Source organism: Vulpes vulpes, chromosome 12 (assembly GCF_048418805.1).
Source record: "Vulpes vulpes isolate BD-2025 chromosome 12, VulVul3, whole genome shotgun sequence".
Taxonomy (NCBI): Eukaryota; Metazoa; Chordata; class Mammalia; order Carnivora; family Canidae; genus Vulpes; species Vulpes vulpes.
The window spans coordinates 97856939-97875369 of record NC_132791.1 but is presented as its reverse complement, the minus strand read 5'-3'; the positions used below and the strand labels follow the sequence as shown (position 1 = coordinate 97875369).

At 41.3% G+C, this 18431-nt stretch overlaps 1 protein-coding gene across 3 annotated transcripts in view; it reads left to right on the top strand.

Annotated features, from left to right (window-relative positions):
• RIPK1 (receptor interacting serine/threonine kinase 1) overlaps window positions 1–18431 on the top strand; it is a 76206-nt gene that overhangs the window by 44816 nt on the left and 12959 nt on the right. For all 3 annotated transcript variants that reach the window (XM_072729224.1, XM_072729223.1, XM_025982629.2), the window contains exons 2-6: window positions 1248–1467; window positions 2155–2311; window positions 5842–5979; window positions 7392–7620; window positions 9694–9843. In XM_072729224.1, the coding sequence (XP_072585325.1) occupies window positions 1316–1467; window positions 2155–2311; window positions 5842–5979; window positions 7392–7620; window positions 9694–9843 (826 nt within the window). In that variant the 5' untranslated portion in view covers window positions 1248–1315. The remainder of the gene's footprint in view (window positions 1–1247; window positions 1468–2154; window positions 2312–5841; window positions 5980–7391; window positions 7621–9693; window positions 9844–18431) is intronic.

Below are 18431 nucleotides of genomic sequence, written 5' to 3'. Positions count from 1 at the left end.
CTGTAGCCACTTTCTTTTCATTTATTTTTAAATATTTTATTTATTTATTCATGAGACACAGAGAGAGAGGCAGAGACACAGGCAGAGGGAGAAGCAGGTCCACGCAGGGATCCTGATGCAGGACTCGATCCTGGGACTCCAGGATCACCCTGTGGGCCGAAGGCAGATGCCCAACCACTGAGCCTCCCAGGCATCTCTACACATTTTCTTTTTAAAAAGTTCTTAGTTTGGGCCGTTTTGGCCATAGGAGAAGTATAAATTCAAAGCCCAAATCTATTTGAAGATGGGCCCAGGTTATGAATTCACTTGGAGGTGCTTTTTATCCCCCACGTCCTATCCAAGACAAGCGATTTCCTCTGCTTGGCAGACTGTTTTCCCCCGTCTATCCCTTCACTGACAAGTGCCATTTTAAGGGGGGAGTCTCTGTTTCACCCCTCTTTTCTTGCCTTGCCATGATCTCTCTTGTCTCTGGCTGCATTTTAAACCTTGACATTTGGATGTCATGATTGGCCATCCACATTAGGGCCACTGTCCTAGTTCAGGTGCTATAACAAAATATGGACTGAGGGCTTAAACAGTTGACATAATTTCTCACAGTTACAGAGGCTGGAAGTTCAATATGAAGGTATCGAAAGATTCAGTGCCTGGTGAGGACGGGCTTCCTGGTTTGCAGATGGCTGTTGTCTTCTCGTATCCTCACATAGTGGAGCAAGGGAGAGAGAAAGGGAGCTCTTATAAGGACCTAAGCTCATTCATGAGGCTTCTACTTTCATGACCCAACTACCTCCCAAAGACTCTACCTCCTAATACTGTCACCGTGAGGTCAGCTTTAACCAATGAAACTTGGGGTGAACACTTTCAGTCCATAGCAGCCACCAGCGGGGCCAATGCCTGCCCCCCCCCCCCTTTTTTTTAATCCCTGGTATTATTCTCCTTTCTATTGGGCCCACCTATGCATTTGAATGGACATTTGTGGTATGTTATCCCATACACAGAGATCTTTTGGAGCAGGAGGGTTTTATAATTTTTGTAGTCCTCCGTGTTGCCAGAGATGGAAATTTAAAAGAATAAAACTTGTGGTTTTCTGTAATTCTCGAAAATATGACAAATGGTGTATTTACAAGCTACATCCATCCTCAAAAAGATTAAGGCACACCAAGCACGTGGTAGAACTTTACATGTGTTTTGAATAGTGACTTTCTGCACTGAGATGTCTCCTTGTTTGCGTTTGTGTTTCTGTTGTACAGGGCACAGCTCTGAGGAGGAAAAGGTGGTGCATTTGTGGACATTCTTAGGATTCACAAGGAAACCAACCATGTCCTTGGATGACATTAAGATGAAATCTAGTGACTTTTTGGAGAAGGAGCATCTGGACAGCGGGGGCTTCGGGAAGGTGTCTTTGTGTTTACACAGATCCCATGGACTCGTAATCCTGAAGAAGGTGTACACAGGGCCCAAGCGCACTGAGTGAGTGGGTGGCTGGGGCAGGTATTGGGCTGGGCCATGGGAAGAACTCCTGTGGAGGTGTGGGCAAGCACGGCCCGGGGTTTAGAAGGAGACAGACGGGGTGACAGCGTGCAGACTTTGTCAGATAACGCTGCTAGCTGGTCATCGTTAGCCCTGAACGGCTCCTGAGGATTCTGAGGCTGGTTAGCAGGAAGCTCAGGGCCAGCTGACCTAGGAAGAGGAGGGATGGGGGGGATTAGAGAGGGAAGGAACTGAAGGGGCAGGAGGGAGGCAGTGGGAAGAAAGTGGGAGGGGTCCGTGAGATAGACTTGGGTACTTGCTGCAGAGCTCTGCTGGGGACCAGCCCTACATAGAGGGCAAAAAGAGGTAGCCCATTAATTAGAGGTTCCAGAAGCCCCATGTTGAAAGCAGTTGGTGGACTCGCTAGCAAGAGAGGCCGCGTGGTGTGGGGTGGCGTCTGTGGGGCTGCGTCCCCGGGGGCTCGTCGTTCCTCCCCTGCTCTGAGGTCTCTTGCGCGCTCGCTGCACACCCCCGGGAAGGACCGAGGACTCCTCTGCCCGCCGACGCCAGCACCAGGCCCGGAAGGGGTTGAGACCCGCACGAGCCCGGACAGCAGCGTGGGCTGCGGTGGCCGCGTGTCCCGCGTCCTCAGGCCTTGAGGGACACGGGCCGCCTTCCGTCCCGCAGGTACAACGAGTCCCTCCTGGAGGAGGGCAGGATGATGCACAGGCTGCGGCACAGGCGAGTGGTGAAGCTCCTGGGCGTCATCCTCGAGGAAGGGAACTACTCCCTGGTGATGGAGTACATGGAGAAGGGCAACCTGATGCACGTTCTCAAGGCCGAGGTAAGCGCACGGCCTGCTGTCCCCCGGGGCCTGGCCGCCACCCCCTCCAACCCCCGCCACCCCCCTGGGGCCGGTCGCATCGCAGCTGCCTTTGGTCAGCCCCCCGCATCCTCGGTGGCCGGGGACAGCCCGTCTCCCTGGGCCCGTCGGCTGTGAGGCCTCTGCCCCCGGGTCGTGGAAGGACACACCGCAGGTCCCCGTGCGCTCCTGTGATGCTTGCTCTCCGACGCCGCTTGAGCATCTTCCAGCCTAAGTGTTAGTGCATTAGCGGCCAGAAGGCTGGGTAAGGAAGGCTTGAAATAAGGACATAGAAACCGATTCTGAAACCACCCCACCTTAGTAAAGCACCTTTTAGTGTCTGTCTAGCTATTAGGAGTGAGACTTTGTGCTGGTTGCTCCGGAGCCCACAGCAAGTATGACACAGACCCGCCTGCGGCACAGATAAGGAGGAAAACTGTGTGGCCTGGTGGCGTTTCCACAGGCATCCCCCCAGCCGTGGGGACACCGAGGACAGGTACGTCCCCCCAGCCGTGGGGACACAGAAGACAGGTACATCCCCCCAGCTGTGGGGATACCGAGGATAGGTACATCCCCCAGCCGTGGGAACACCGAGGACAGGTACATCCCCCCAGCCATGGGGATACCGAGGACAGGTACGTCCCCCAACCATGGGGATACCGAGGACAGGTACATCCCCCCCAGCCATGGGGATACTGAGGACAGGTACATCCCCCCCAGCCGTGGGGACACCGAGGACAGGTACGTCCCCCCCAGCCGTGAGGACACTGAGGACAGGTACATCCCCCCAGCCGTGGGGATACCGAGGACGGGTACATCCCCCCAGCCGTGGGGACACTGAGGACAGGTACTCACTTCAGTGCGGGGTGGATAAGGAGGGATTCCAGAAGGACGAGGCCTGAGCCAAAGCCTGAAGGATGGGTGCAGTTAGGGAGCACGTGTTCCTGGCGGGAGGACGGCGAAGGACAGAGAATACAGCAAGTTTGGAACACCGCCAAGAACTGGACTTAGCCCGAGCATGGAGGGCGTGTGTGCCTGGTGGGATTGGCTATCTGCAGGGCAGATACCCCCCTTTCCCCACCTTCTCCCCAGCCCTACAACTGTCCAAGGTTCTGTCCCTTCTTCGATTCCTCGAAGCCCTGGGCAGCTCTCACAGGCACCGGTGGGAAGGCTAAGAGTGTAGCTTATGCACGTTGTGTTGTGGTTGGATGTGATTGCTCTTCTCCCCAAAACCAGGTTAGACCAGCTGCCACTTGTAGTAGGTGTTGAGGCATCCTGCCAGACGAGGCAGAGATAAGTGGACTAGTTTGGGCTCCAGAAGAATCGAGGAGGATGTCAGGGAAAAGAGCAGAAAGGAAAATGAGAAGGGGATTTTCTTTGCTTACTCCGAATGTTTTCCCAAGTCCAAAGGTGTATACCAAGGAAAGAGGGAAAATCTCCCGCTGTTTTTTGGGTGGTGGCAATCAGACTGCCAAATCAGCCACTTTATGGGTTTTAAATATGGTTTAGAGGGTTGACTTGGGACTCTAACTTCCGTCATTTAAATTTTTGTCCGGTTTACCAACAACCAACATATAAGTAAATTTTTAGAGAACAGCCCATTTGTAAAGTAGAGACTGTATGCACGCATGCATGCACGCACACACACACACACATACAGTTTACGTTTTTCGGTGTTAAGTAAAATTAATGTTTTGGAATTCTCTGTAATAGCATTAATATTTATATAACTAGAATACAATTGTAAGTAAGAGTGACTTCTGAATTTACAAAGACTTGCTGAAGTATCTGATACGAAATTATCAAGCAGCTATTCACTTCAGCATTGTTTTGTTTTTTTGTTTTCCTAGTCAACGTGGTATCAGGTCTCGTTTATGTTTTTGTTTTTTTTTTTTAAGATTTAAATTCAGTTTGCCAACATATAACACTCAGTGCTTATCCCGTCAAGTGCTCCCCTCAGTGCCCGTCACCCAGTCACCGCCCCCCCCGCCCACCTCCCCTTCCACTACCCCCTGTTCGTTTCCCAGAGTTAGGAGTCTCTCATGGTCTGTCTCCCTCTCTTAATTTTTCCCACTCAGTTCCCCTCCTTTCCCCTATAATCCCTTTCACTATTTTTTCTGTTCCCCAAATGAATGAGACCATATAATGTTTGTCCTTCTCCAATGGACTTATTTAACTCAGCATAGTACCCTCCAGTTCCATCCACCTCGAAGCAAATGGTGGGTATTTCTCGTTTCTAATGGCTGAGGAATATTCCATTGGATACATAAACCACATCTTCTTTATCCATTCATCTTTCGATGGACACCAAGGCTCCTTCCACAGTTTGGCTATCATGGACTTTGCTGCTGTAAACATTGGGGTGCAGGTGTCTTGACATTTCACTGCATCTGTATCTTTGGGGTAAATACCCAGCAGTGCCATTGCACTTCAGCATTGTTTTAACATCATGTTACCTCTAGGTTCATCTTAAATGTTTGTAATCAGTGTAATCAGCACATTTCTTTCATATTGTCTTTTCTCGTATGATTTCATACACACGTTTCTGTGACATTGTTCGTCTATTTAATATATAGTAGCATATACTAATGGACTGTAAAAAATACTTGATTTTTTGTTTATTTCTTTATGCCTTCATTCAACAACAATTCTAGGCACCATGCTAGGAGGTAAGTAAGGATGTATATTATATTCATCGCCATCATCACCGTGTTCTGCTCTCAAAGACCTTAACTTTATAGCATTTTAACATATTTCCATATTAGCATGGAAGTTTTAGTTTTACAGGACAGAACACAATAATAATACCCTTAGCACATGGGATGAAATCTTTCTTTAAAAGGAGGCTTCCTTTAAAATAATAGCTGTGCTGCAAAGTATAGTAGAAGGAATCCTGGTGACTACAGATGGTCCCCAACTTATGGTTCGATTTACGACTTTTTCACTTTACAATGGTCAAAAGCCATGGGCATTCAGTGGGAACCATTCTTTGAATTTTGAATTTGGATCTTTTCTTGGGCTAGTGATATGCATTATAGTCCTCTCTCATGATACTGGGGCAGCGGCCGCTGAGCGGAACCACAGCTCCCGGCTAGCTGCGTGATCACAAGGTAGACAGCCGACATGCTTGCGACCATTCTGTCACACAGCCATTCTGTTTTTCACTTGCTATTCACTATCAGTCAGTTACTTGAGATGTTCAACATTTTATTATAAAATAGGCTTTGTGTTAGATGATTTTGCCCAACTAAGGCTAATGTAAGCGTTCTAAGCAGATTAAAGGTAGGCTGGGCTAAGCTATGGCGTTTGGTAGGTTAGGTGTATTAAACACATTTTCGACTCATAATACTGTCAACTTGTGATGTGTTTATTAGGACATAACACAACTCCATTGTATGTCGAGGAGGATCTGGATATCCACAGGCTCAGACCCCACAACCTTGAATAAAACAGTTGCTTTGGCCTGTTTGACTTACCTTTCCATGTCATAGACTTAATGTCCCTTGTTTTAGGTCAGTATCCCCCTTTCTGTAAAAGGAAGGATAATTATGGAGACCATTGAAGGGATGTGCTACCTACATGGAGAAGGCGTAATACACAAGGACCTAAAGCCTGAAAACATCCTTGTCGATGATGACTTTCACATTAAGGTAAACCAGAATCTGAAAGTTTCTAGAAGATTGGGGTGGTTTTGTTTTTTTCTTAAAGATTTTGTTTATTTGTGAAAGAGAGAGAGAGACAAAGATAGCAACAGAGATAGCAGCAAAGAGCGTGAGCAAGGAAGAGGAGAAGGAGAAGCAGATTCCCGCCCTGAGCAGGGAGCCTGATGCAGGGTTTAACCTGAGATGGTCCTGGGATCATAACCTGAGCCAAAAGGCAGATGCTTAACCGACTAAGCTACAAAGATACGGACTCGATGGAGTTCATATTATTTATTTTTTTATTAATGTCATCTATGTTTTTTAACAGTTTTTTTTTTAACTATAATTTATTCCATTGTAGTAAAGGGAACAAGGGGAGGGGATTTTCCTTTTGTTCACCCAAGAGCAGATTTAGTAGGTGGAACATCACATCTAATTGGTTTTGGCAGCAGGAATCCAAGCACGAGAATCTGAAAGGGGAAGCAGCAATGGTGGGGAGCGCAGGAGCTGCTGACTCAGAGTCCCTCCACTATGAGATTCTGCTTCTAATGCTTCCTTCTAGTCTTGGACAGATTCTTATTCCTATAACTTTAAAAGGAAGTTTCACTCTTTAACATTAAATCACTTATTTCTTATGTATCTCTTAGGTTAAAATCGGGGGATTTTAGATCACCACATGACCTACCCAAATGCTTGGATTCCTAGAGGCAAAAGTGAAACTGTCACCTCTGATTTCTTCTTAACTGTATTGTTCTATCCTTCCCTGTTCTATCATTGCCCTGCCACCTCTCTCTTTGTTCTGTGTCTGACCTTTGTATTTTTCTTTTGGTTTCCTTGTCGGTTTTTCTCCTTCTTCCTATCCCATCTTCTCTCAGGTTCAGGCTACCAACTCAAAACAAGTAGCACAGCAGTCTGTATCCTCAGGACTTTGGAGTTCTTAGAATCTCGCATCCATGGGCTTCGGGACACCATTTGGGAAAACTGAAGGTGCAGTATCTAGTCCCCATGTGCTATACACATCTGCTGAGAAGACCCCTTTTCTTCCTAGCCCCAGAAATAGTTGAAAAAAAAGTATGCAGAGTAAATGAGGAATTAGAATAAACACGTTCTGCTGTAGTTCATGTCAGAAATGACTTCTGCTTTTCTCTTCCCTCCCCCTCCCCTAGCAAATTACATGGTTTATTGCATAAGAATTCAAATACCAGAATTTCAAATGGACACATCTTAGGGACATTTTCCAGATAGCTGAGGAAACAAAGTTTCTATGAACTTGTTCAGAAGTAGCTGTTTCAATACCTATCTGTGGAAATTTCTGGAAATTCACTATACCTTGCATCTATTAGTTAAGCCCAACCTTTAAAGACAAGTCTAATTTGCCTCTGGCTCTCATAGAACAATCACGTTGATTTGATCTCTTGCAGATAGCTGATCTTGGCGTTGCTTCCTTTAAGACGTGGAGTAAACTGACTAAAGAGGAAATTAATGAGCAGAGGAAATTGAATAGTGTCTCTAAGAAAAATGGTGGAACCCTCTGCTATATGGCCCCAGAGCATCTGAATGACATCAACGCCAAGCCCTCGGAGAAGTCAGATGTGTACAGCTTTGGCATAGTACTTTGGGCGATATTTGCTAATAAGGAGCCATATGAAAGTAAGACATTTATAGAGGAGTGGGATCTGGGTGTTAATCAAAACTGCTGAGTGAAATATTGGCCTTCAATGAAGGCAGTTAGGATTTACAACTGTTTGTTGATTTAAGGTACGAGACCATAAGCTACATGAGGGCTGGGACCATATCTGATTTATTCAGCACTATTTCCCCAGTATTCATCTCACAGTGCCTGGAACACAGTAGGCGCGCAGTACCATTATGTTGAATGCATGAGTAATCTCGGTTTAGGAATCAGGGATCACAGGACACATAGGAGCCATGATGATGTGTCTGTATTTGGGGGGTGCTGTAAAATTCCAGGATTCTTCCTGGACAGGAAAACTTACTTCCTTCTACTTATGAGGCATATACTTCATACTTTGATTCATTCACTTGCTCTTTCACTCGAGAATTCTTTCTTTTTAGTACTTACTAGGGGTACTTTAATCAGAATTAAGAATAAAAAGATGAGAACAGATATATGGAGATACAAGATACAAGAATAAAAAGATGAGAACAGGGCAGCCCGGGTGGCTCAGCGGTTTAGCACCACCTTTGGCCCAGGGCCTGATCCTGGAGACCTGGGATCGAGTCCCACGTGGGGCTCCCTGCGTGGAGCCTGCTTCTCCTCTGCCTGTCTCTCTCTCTCTCTCTCTCTCCCTCTCTCTCTCTCTCTCTTTCTGTCTCTAATGAATGAATAAATAAATAAAATTTTTTTTTTAAATGGGAACAGATACATGTTCATGGAGAAGAACGGATACAAAAGTATATATATACATATATATACACATCTTCAGTTTGTTAAATGTCTAAATTAATGGACATTTTCCATTTCTATTTTCTTGGGTGATTATCAGTTATCACCATTTATTATTATCAGTTATTATTATCAGTTCCCCCAGTTTAATGATCAATCACCCATTGCCAGGGCCTCTCAAATCTCTTATCTCTATCCGTGGCCTGGATATCCACTTATCTGTTAGATCCATTACACATGCCAGAGGATCCCCAAAGCAAGATCCCCCCAAATAAATTCATCTTCTACATGCGCTCCTTGTAGTCCGCTCAGCTTTGCTCATGTTCAGAAAATGGCATCAACATCCACTTACCAGTTGCCCAACCAGAAACTGTAGGCATTCCAGTCTCAGCTTTGTCCATTCAAAACCTATGAATTCAAGGTATATATATGATTCAAGATCCATCTTGAATCCCCCCACTTCTGTCCCCACCAGACTCTCTAGTTCAGACCATCCGTATTTCTACTGAGGGCTGCTCATTTCCCCATTCACCCTGCAGCCAGGCTGGTCATCCTGATAGACAAGTATGACCATCTCGTTCATCTATTTGTAATCTTTCCAAGGCTCCCTGGGCCTCCAGGATAGAGTTCAAATTCTTCAGCATGGAATACAAGGCCCTCTCTGGCTTTTCCATTTTTCTCTAGCTTTATTCCTTACTTCTCTTTCTTTAGTCAATATGCCCAGTTATAGAGAACTACGCATAATTCCTAGGATACATCACGATTTTGGAGACTTCCAATCTATTCATATCCTGGCCCCCTATCCTGGAATCCTGCTCTCTGAGTCCTCCTTCCTGATTTATCAATAAATCCTTCTAGTTTTTTTTTTGATGCAGCAAAGCCTTCTCTGACCTTCTCATCATGGTTGTGTTAGCAGAAACCTTTGTACTTAATTTTTGAATAACCGTTACCACTCTGTATTTTAAGTCCCTCTCAATAAACTGAGTTCCTTACGGGTAAGAGCTGTTCCATGTTCGCCTTTGTATTAAAGTCTGGAGTCTGCCATTGGTTTTATTTGTATATTCTAATCTACCAGGAGGCCACTTTGTTGTGAATTCTTTCTTCTGCAGAGGTTAAAATGTCGTTTGATCATCTGGGCAGTAGAATATGTCAGTGCCTTGTCAGAGGGTCCTTCTGCCCCTAACAGATGAGGCGCCCGTCCTAAAAGCATACCCTAGGTAGAGGAGATCAGCAGGATTGTCCAAGTTCTGCTGCTTTCCTGCCTGAGACACGCAGGACCTGAGGAAAAAAATCAACGTAAATCCTTTGCCTTATAGATGCTATTTGTGAACAGCAGCTGATACTGTGCATTAAATCTGGGAACAGGCCAGATGTGGAGGACATCATTGAGTACTGCCCAGAGGAGATTATCGGCATCATGAAGCAATGCTGGGAGGCAAAACCAGAAATTCGGCCAACATTTGCTGGTAAGAGCATCTTCTGTGACTGTATACATTGCCAGTGAGGCAATTTTCCTGGTAAGATGTTGTCAGGAAGTTGAAGTGTTCAGAAATCTGAGTTCTACTTGTGATTTCAAATAGACTTTCTAGATTTCAAACATTTTGTTCAATGAAAAGATACCATCCCTCTTAAAAGTGTGAAGTTATATGAGGCCCTCTTCTTTCTTTTTTCTTTCTTTCTTTCTTTCTTTCTTTCTTTTTTTTTTTTTTTTGCATAATTAACTTTTTAAAAATTGTGTTAAGGGCAGCCCCGGTGGCTCAGCGGTTTAGCGCCACCTTCAGTCCAAGGCATGATCCTGGAGACCCAGGATCGAGTCCCACGTCGGGCTCCCTGCGTGGAGCCTGCTTCTCTGCCTGTGTCACTGCCTCTCTTTCTTTGTGTGTCTCTCATGAATAAATAAAAAAAAATCTTTAAAAATAAATAAAAATAAATAAATAAAAATTGTGTTAAAATATACATAATGCATCAGTTACCATTTTAACCTTATTTAAGTGTACAGTTCAGCGGCGTTGAGTACGTTCACAGTGTTGTGCATCCAGCACCACCAGCCATCTCTAAAACCTCTTCATCTTCCCAAACTGAAACTTCGTATCCATTAAAACGCACCAACTCCCCATCCCCCTTCCCCCAGCCCTTGGCAGCCACCCTTCTGACTTTTCATCCCTATGAATTTATTCTATTATTTCTATCATTACATCAATAGGTACAATTCTAGGAACCTCGTGGAGTCATACAGTTTTTGTCTTTTCGTGCCTGGCTTATTTCACTCAGGATAATGTTAGGGTTGCTCTGTGCTGTGGTGTGTGTCAGAAGTTCCTTCCTTCCTTTTTTTTTTTTTTTTTTTTTGTAAGATTTTATTCATTTATTCATGACAGAGAGAGAGAGAGAGGTAGAGACACAGGGAGAGGGAGAAAGTGTGTGTGTGTGTATATATATATATATGTCGCATTTTCTTTATTCATTCATCTGTTGATGGAAACTTTGGTAGCTTCCACTGGTCCTTTTTTGTTTATTAGCATCTTTTATTTCTTCTCCTTGCCCTTGTGTTGCAGACTTCTTTGGAAATGTATATTGTCATTTAGATTAGGCCTGTAGGGCAGCCCCGGTGGCTCAGTGGTTTAGCGCTGCCTTCGGCCCAGGGTGTGATCCTGGAGGCCCGGGATCGAGTCCCACGTCGGGCTCCCTGCATGGAGCCTGCTTCTCCATCTGCTTGTGTCTGTGCCTCTCTCTCTCTCTCTCTCTCTCTCTCTCTCTCTCTCTGTCTCTCATGAATAAATAAATAAAATCTTTTAAAAAAATTAGGCCTGTAGTAGAGGGCAAGGAAAGGGGACATGGGTGTTTGTCACATCCTTGCATGTCTTCCCATTCCACTAGGTTACCTAGGACCTTGCTAAGATTCTAGAGGCAGAGGAAAGAAAATCAGGTAAGCAAGAAACAAACAGTAGGAAGTCACTTAGGAGCCTATTTATGCCATGAGAAAACAGAATAAAGCCCCACCCACCACTAGAACCAAGGATTAGAGGGGTACTTTGATTTACTTGCTTGTTTTCCTGTTTTCCTAGTCAGCCTGAATCCTCTCCTGATCTGGTCTCTTCTTTTCTTTCATGCCTTTTTTAACTTTTTTAAAATTAAAGTTCCTATTTTGAGATAATTGTAGATGTACCTGTGGTTGTAAGAAAAACAGGGGTACCTGGCTGGCTCAGTCAGTAGAGTATGCAACTCTTGATCTCGGGGGTTGTAAGTTCGAGCCCCAGGCTGGATGTACAGGTTACTAAAAAAAAGTCCTTCTAAAAAAAATAGGGAAAAGAAAAGAAAACACAGAAATATCCCATATACCTTTTACCTAGTTTACCCCAGTGATAACATCTGGCCAAACTACAGTATAGTTTTACAACTAGGATGTTGACCTTGATACAGTCAGATGCAGGTCATCTCCATCACCAGAAGGGTCCCTTATGTTGCCTTCTTGTACCCACACCCACTTTCCTCGCCAACGCCACCCCCCCTCCTTCACCTCTGTTGATCACTAATCTGTTCTCCGTTTCTGTCATTTTTTGGTCACTTCACAAATACTACATAAATAGAATCATAGGGACCCCTGGGTGGCTCAGCAGTTGAACGTCTGCCTTTGGCTCAGGGCATGATCCTGGAGTCCTGGGAACGAGTCCCACATCAGGCTCCCCCGCATGGAGCCTGCTTCTCCCTCTGCCTGTGTCTCTGCCTCTCTCTCTCTGTGTCTCTCATGAATAAATAAATAAAATCTTAAAAAAAGAATCATAAAATACTTTTTGGGAATGCTTTGGGTTTGGCTTTTTGCCATTCAGCATGATTCATCCAGGCTATTGTGTATACCAACGAATTGTTCTTTTTATTGCTGAGTAGTATTCCATGGTGTGGATGTACCACAGTTTGTTTATTCTTTCCTCAAAAGAAATATGGTTCTTTCTCCATTTTTGGCTATTATAACTAACACTACTGTAAGTATTCATGTGACAGGTTTTTGTGTGAATATGTCTTTATTTCTCTAGAATAAATAACCAGGAGTGTGATAGCTAGGTTATACAGTAGTTTCATGGTTGTTTTTTTGTGGATTTTTTTGCCACTGTTTTCCAGAGTGGTTGTACCATTTTATGTTCTCGTTAGCAATGTGAACCACCAGTGGTCCAGTTTCTCTGCGTCTTTGCTAGCATTTGTGGTGTTGTCACCATGTCATTTTAGCCATTCTGATAGGTAGGTAGTGATACCTCACTGTGGTTTTAATTTGTATTTCTCTAATGACTAATGATATTGAATATATCTTTTTTATGCTTATTTGCTATCTGTCGATTTTGGTGAAATGTTGCTTTAGGTCTTTTGCCTGTTTTCTAATTAGATTGCTTGGTTTTTTTGCTGTTGAATTTTGAATGTTCTTTATATCATCTATGTAGTATTCCTTCATTGGATTTGTGGTTTGCAAATATTTTCTCCAAAACATAGTGGTTTTTTTTTTTAATCCTCTTAAGCAGCATCTTTCACAGTGTAAAAGTTTTTGATGAATTCTAGATTATGAATTTTTCCTTTTATGGATTGTACTTTTGTTGTCAAGACTAAGAACACTGCCAGGGTTGGATTTCAAAGATTTTCTATATGTTTTGTTCTAAAATTCTTACAATTTTACATTTAAGTCTATATTAAGTGTTTTTTTTCTATAACTGTCAAGGAAAATTTTTGATTGCTAACCAAAGAACAATAGCACAAAACTAAATATTTGATTCTTTCTTGTGAGTCATTCAATTTATATTTTGTTGGAAAAGTACCACAATCTATTTTGAGTAAATTTTTGTATAAGGTATGTGGCTTAGATTGAAGTTCATATTTTGCCTATGAATATCCACTTGTTCCAGTACCATTTATTGAAAGTCTGTCTCTCCTCCATTGAATAGCTTTTTCTTCTTTGGCAGAAATCAGTCGGGGATATTTGTATGGGTTTATACCTGGGTTCTCTATTCTGGTCCATTGAGCTGTGCATCTAGCCCTCTGCCAATACCTACAGTGATATGTCTTACTGAGTAGGCTGATTCCTTCCATTTTTTCCTTTATTTAAAAAATTATTTTAGGGGATCCCTGGGTGGCGCAGCAGTTTAGCGCCTGCCTTTGGCTCCAGGTGCGATCCTGGAGACCCGGGATCAAATCCCACATCGGGCTCCCGGTGCATGGAGCCTGCTTCTCCCTCTGCCTGTGTCTCTGCCTCTCTCTCTCTCTGTGACTATCATACATAAATAAATAAAAATTTAAAAAAATTATTTTAGCTAGTCTCGTTCCTGTCTTTCCATATAAAATTTAGAAAAATCTTGTCTATATCTACCAAATAAAAAATCTTACCTGGATTTTGATAGAAATTGTGTAAATCGGTATATCTATTTGGGGAGAATTGAGATCTTTACTATACTGAGTATTCTAATCCATGAACACAATATGTCTCTTCATTTGTTTGTATCTTTGCTTTATCAGTGTTGTATAGTTTTCAGCATACAAGTCCTATATATTTCTTTTTGAGCAACTGTAAGTAGTTTGTATTTTAAATTTGGTGTTCATTTGTTTATTGCTAGAATATGAAATACAGTTGATTTTTTTTATGTTAATCTTGTATCTTATGACCTTATTGAACTCACTTATTAGTTCTAGAAGTATTTTAGGAGATCTTTTTTAGATTTTCATGTCATCTCCAAATAGGGACAGTTTTATTTCTTCCTTTCTGATCTGTATGACATTTATTTCCTTTTCTTACTTTATCACATTGGCTAGAATTTCTAGCATTATCTTAAATAAGAACAGTGAGAACAGACACCCTCACCTTTTCTCAATATTAGAGGAAAGCATTCAGACTTTCATTATGAAGTATGTTAGCTGTAGGTATTTTGTAGATACTCTTTATCACTGAATGAAGTTCACCATACTTATCCTTATTTTTCTGAGAATTTCTCTTGAATGGGCTTTGAATTTTGTCAAATGTTTTTTTCTGCAGTGATTGATATGATCATGTGATTTCCCTTCTTTTCACTGTTAATATGGTGAATTGCATTGATTAATTTTTGAATACCAAACTAGCCTTGCATCCCAGGAATAAAATAATAATAAAACCTATTTGGTAATGGTGTATAATTCTTTTTATATATTGTTAAATTCCATTTGCTAATATTTTGTTAAGACTCTTGCAAGTATATTCACTAGGATATTGGTCTATAGCTTTTTGCTTTTGTATCATCTGTGTCTGGTTTTGATATCAGGATCAATATTGGCTTCATAAAATAGAGGAGTTTTCCCTCCTATTTTTTGGAGGAGAATGCATGTAATTGATGTTAATTCTTTAAAAGGTTTTTAGAATTCTCTCAAGAAACCATCTTGGCCTGGAAATTTCTTTTTTGGGAGTTTTTAAATTGTGAAATTGATTTCTTTAATATTATAGGAGCTATCAATATAATCTGTATATCAGAGTAGTCTGTTTTATATCAGAGTAATATATGAAATCGTTTATTAGTTCTGGTTGTGGTAGTTTGTATTTTTTGAGGAAAATGATGTATTTAATTTAAGTTGTCACATTTATATGTGTAAAGTTGTTTGTAGTACCTCTTATTATTGTTTAGCTATCTCCAGGGTTTGTATTAATGTCCTCTGTTTCATTCCTGATACTGGTTATTTATGTCTTCTGTTTTCCTTTGTTACTCTTCCTAGAGGTTTATCAATTTATTGATGTTTTTCAAATAACCAGCTTTTTGTTTCATTGATTTTCTCTATTTTTTTTTTTTTAATGTTTTTCATTTCATAGATTCCTGTTCATTTCCTTTCTTCTACTTTTGGTTTTCTTTGTTCTTCTTTTTCTAAGTTCTTGAGGTGGGAATTTAGATTATTGATTTGGATTTGAGACCTCATCTGTTTTCTAATGTGTGTGTAATGCCATAAATTTCCTTCTCAGCACTGCTTTAGTTATGTCCCACAGATTTTGATAGATTGTTTTTTATTCTCATTTACTTAATTGCATTTTTAAATTTTCTTTGAGATTTTTCTCTTTGATCTATGCATTATTTAGAAGCATGTTGTTAGTTTCCAAGAGTTTGGAGTTTTCCTGCTTTCTTTCTGTTACTGGTTTCTGGCTTGGTTTCATTGTAGTAAGAGAACACATTCTGTATGTTTAACTTCTGTCAAATTTATTGAGGTTGGTTTTATGGCTCAGGATATGGTGTATTTTGGGATATGTTCTGTGGACACTTAGGAATGGATTATTCTGCTCTTGTTGGGTAGAGTGTTGCGTAAATCTCAATTAGATCTGTAGATAATGTTGAATTCTTTTATGTCTCGGCTGATTTTCTGTCTAGTTCTTTCAGTTGTTGAGAAAGAGATGTTCAAGTCTCCCACTATGATTGTGGATTTGTCTATTTCTGCTTTTAGTTTTATCATCTTTTGCTTTATAGATTTTACATCTCTTGTTTGGTGCGTATATATTTAGGATTGCTGTCTTGATGGATTGATCCTTTTATCATTAGGTAAATGTCCCTTTTTGTCTCCAGTAATCTGCTCTGAAGTTTATTTTATTGAATATTAAGATAGCCACCTTCTTTCCTTTTATTAATGTTTATATGATTTATCTTTCCCCATATTTTTACTTTAAAATGCCTAAAACCATTATGTGTGAAGTGAGTTTCTTGTGGCAGTATATACTTGGGTCATGTTTCCTTAATCTGTTTTGCCAATATGCGTCTTTTGATTTGTGTTTAGACCATATTAATTTAGTGTAATTTTTGATATGTGGTAGAGCTCACGTTTGCCATTTTATTTTGTTTTTTTTTGTTTACTCTTTCCGTTTTTTATTTCTCCATTTTCTTTTTGCTTCCTTCCTATTCATTTTTGAACATTTTTAGAATCCCATTTAAATTTATTGATAGTCTTTCTTTTCCTTCCTTCCTTCCTTCCTTCCTTCCTTCCTTCCTTCCTTCCTTCCTTCTTTCTTTCTTTCTTTCTTTCTTTCTTTCTTTCTTTTGTTTCTTTCTTTTCTTTTTTTCTTTTCTTTCTTTTAATAGAGAGTACACACATGCAAGAGCGGAGGAGGAGCACAGGAAGAGGCAGGCTTCATGTCCCAGTGCAGAGCTCAATATAGGGCTTGATCTTATAACTCTGAGATCATGATCTGAGCTGAAATGAAGAATTGGATACTTAACCAACTGAGTTACCCAGGCCTCTGAATTAATTGATAGTATCTTTGAGGATAGTTTTTCCAGTGGATGCTCTAGGTTTTACTTTATTTGTACACAATTTATCACAGCATACTGATGTTATTGTATCGGTTAGAGTGAAATAGAAAACCTTTACTTTGTTTACTTCCCTTTACTTTCCTTTGTGTATAATTGCCTTAAATATTTCCTCTACATGTATTTAGAATACATTGACATTGTTACAGTTTTGCTTCACCTGTCAATCATAGTTTAGAAAACTTTTCAAAAGGAGAAAGAAAGCCTATTTATTTAGCTATATATATATGTATGTATATATATATTTAAGATTTTATTTATTTATTCATGAGACACACAGAGAGAGAGAGAGAGACAGAGACACAGGCAGAGGGAGAAGCAGGCTCCCATGTGGGACTAGATCCGGGGCCTCCAGGATCACAATCTGGGCCAAAGGTGACGCTAAACCGCTGAGCCACCCGCGCCCCTTTAGCTATATTTTTGATTACTGTGTTGTGGGGTGTTTTTTGTAATACTACTTCTGATACCAAATGTGTCACAACTAGATGTCCTAGAATTCAATTTAATTCTGACACTAACTACCTGGAGTTATTGTCAGACTCCACAGGTTTAAGGGCTTAGCTCTGCTGTAAAATTGTTCCCACTTTAGACACCAGATGGAGATAGGGTGCCCAGGCTGCTTGCTTACACTTCTGGCCCACCAAATACAAATTTGAAGGATCTCATAATACCCTGTTAAGGTTCAGTAATACAGTGGAACAACTCATAGAACTCAGGAAACCATTTTATTTATGTTTACTGGTTTATTATAAAGGACAACTCTGGAGGAGCCAAAGGAAGAGATTCATTAAGTAAGTTATTGGTGGGAGCCATGTGCCACGGAGCTCTCATACCCTCTCTGGACATGCTACTTTTCCAACAATTTACTCATTTAATGTATTCACTAACCTGGAAGCTCCCCAAACCCTATTGTTTAGAGGTTTTCGTGGAGGCTTCATTAGGTAATCTGGGGATTGAACTCAATCTCTAGTCTCCCTCCTCTCTCTGGAAGTCAGGGAGTGGTACTGAAATTTCCAACCCTGTAATTGTAGCTTGGTCTTTCTGGTGACCATCCCTCATCCTGAAGCTATTTATCTTCTCCTCCTCATCCCTCTAGCCTGGAGCTATTTCATTAACATTACAAAAGATATTTTTATTGCTTAGGAGAGATCCCAGGGATCTGGGGAGCTCCCTGTCTTGAACTAAGTGAACCTGGGGAAAAGAACAAATATTTATTTTTCAATTATAGCACATGGGTTCTTTCTTCCTTCCTGATGTTCCAAGGTATCTTCTTTTATCAATTCTTGCTTGTTAAGGAACTTCCTTTAGCCATTCTCTTAGGGTGCCTCTGCTAGGAACAGATTATCATAATTTTCTTCATTTGAGAATGTCTTGGTCATACCTTCATTTGTAAAAGATATTTTTTTGCTGGGTGTAGGATTCTGGGTTGACAATTCTTTTCTTTCAAGACTTAATAAATACTGTACCACTTACTCTGGCCTCCGTGGTTTCAGTTAAGAAATTTTTTTTTTTTTTAACATATAGGTAAGGTATTTTCTCTGCCTGTTTTCACTTTTTATCTTTCAGAGGTTTATTATTTGTCTTCATATGAATTTGGGTTTATTCTATTTGAGTTTTGTTTTGATTTTTGAATCTATAGGTGTATGTCCCTTGCCACATTTGAGAAGCTTTCAGCCATTATCTCTTTGAGTACTTTTTTCATCCGTGCTCTTTTTCCTCTCTGAGACTGAGATAACAGAAATAGTAGATCTTTTGTTGTTATAGTTTCACTT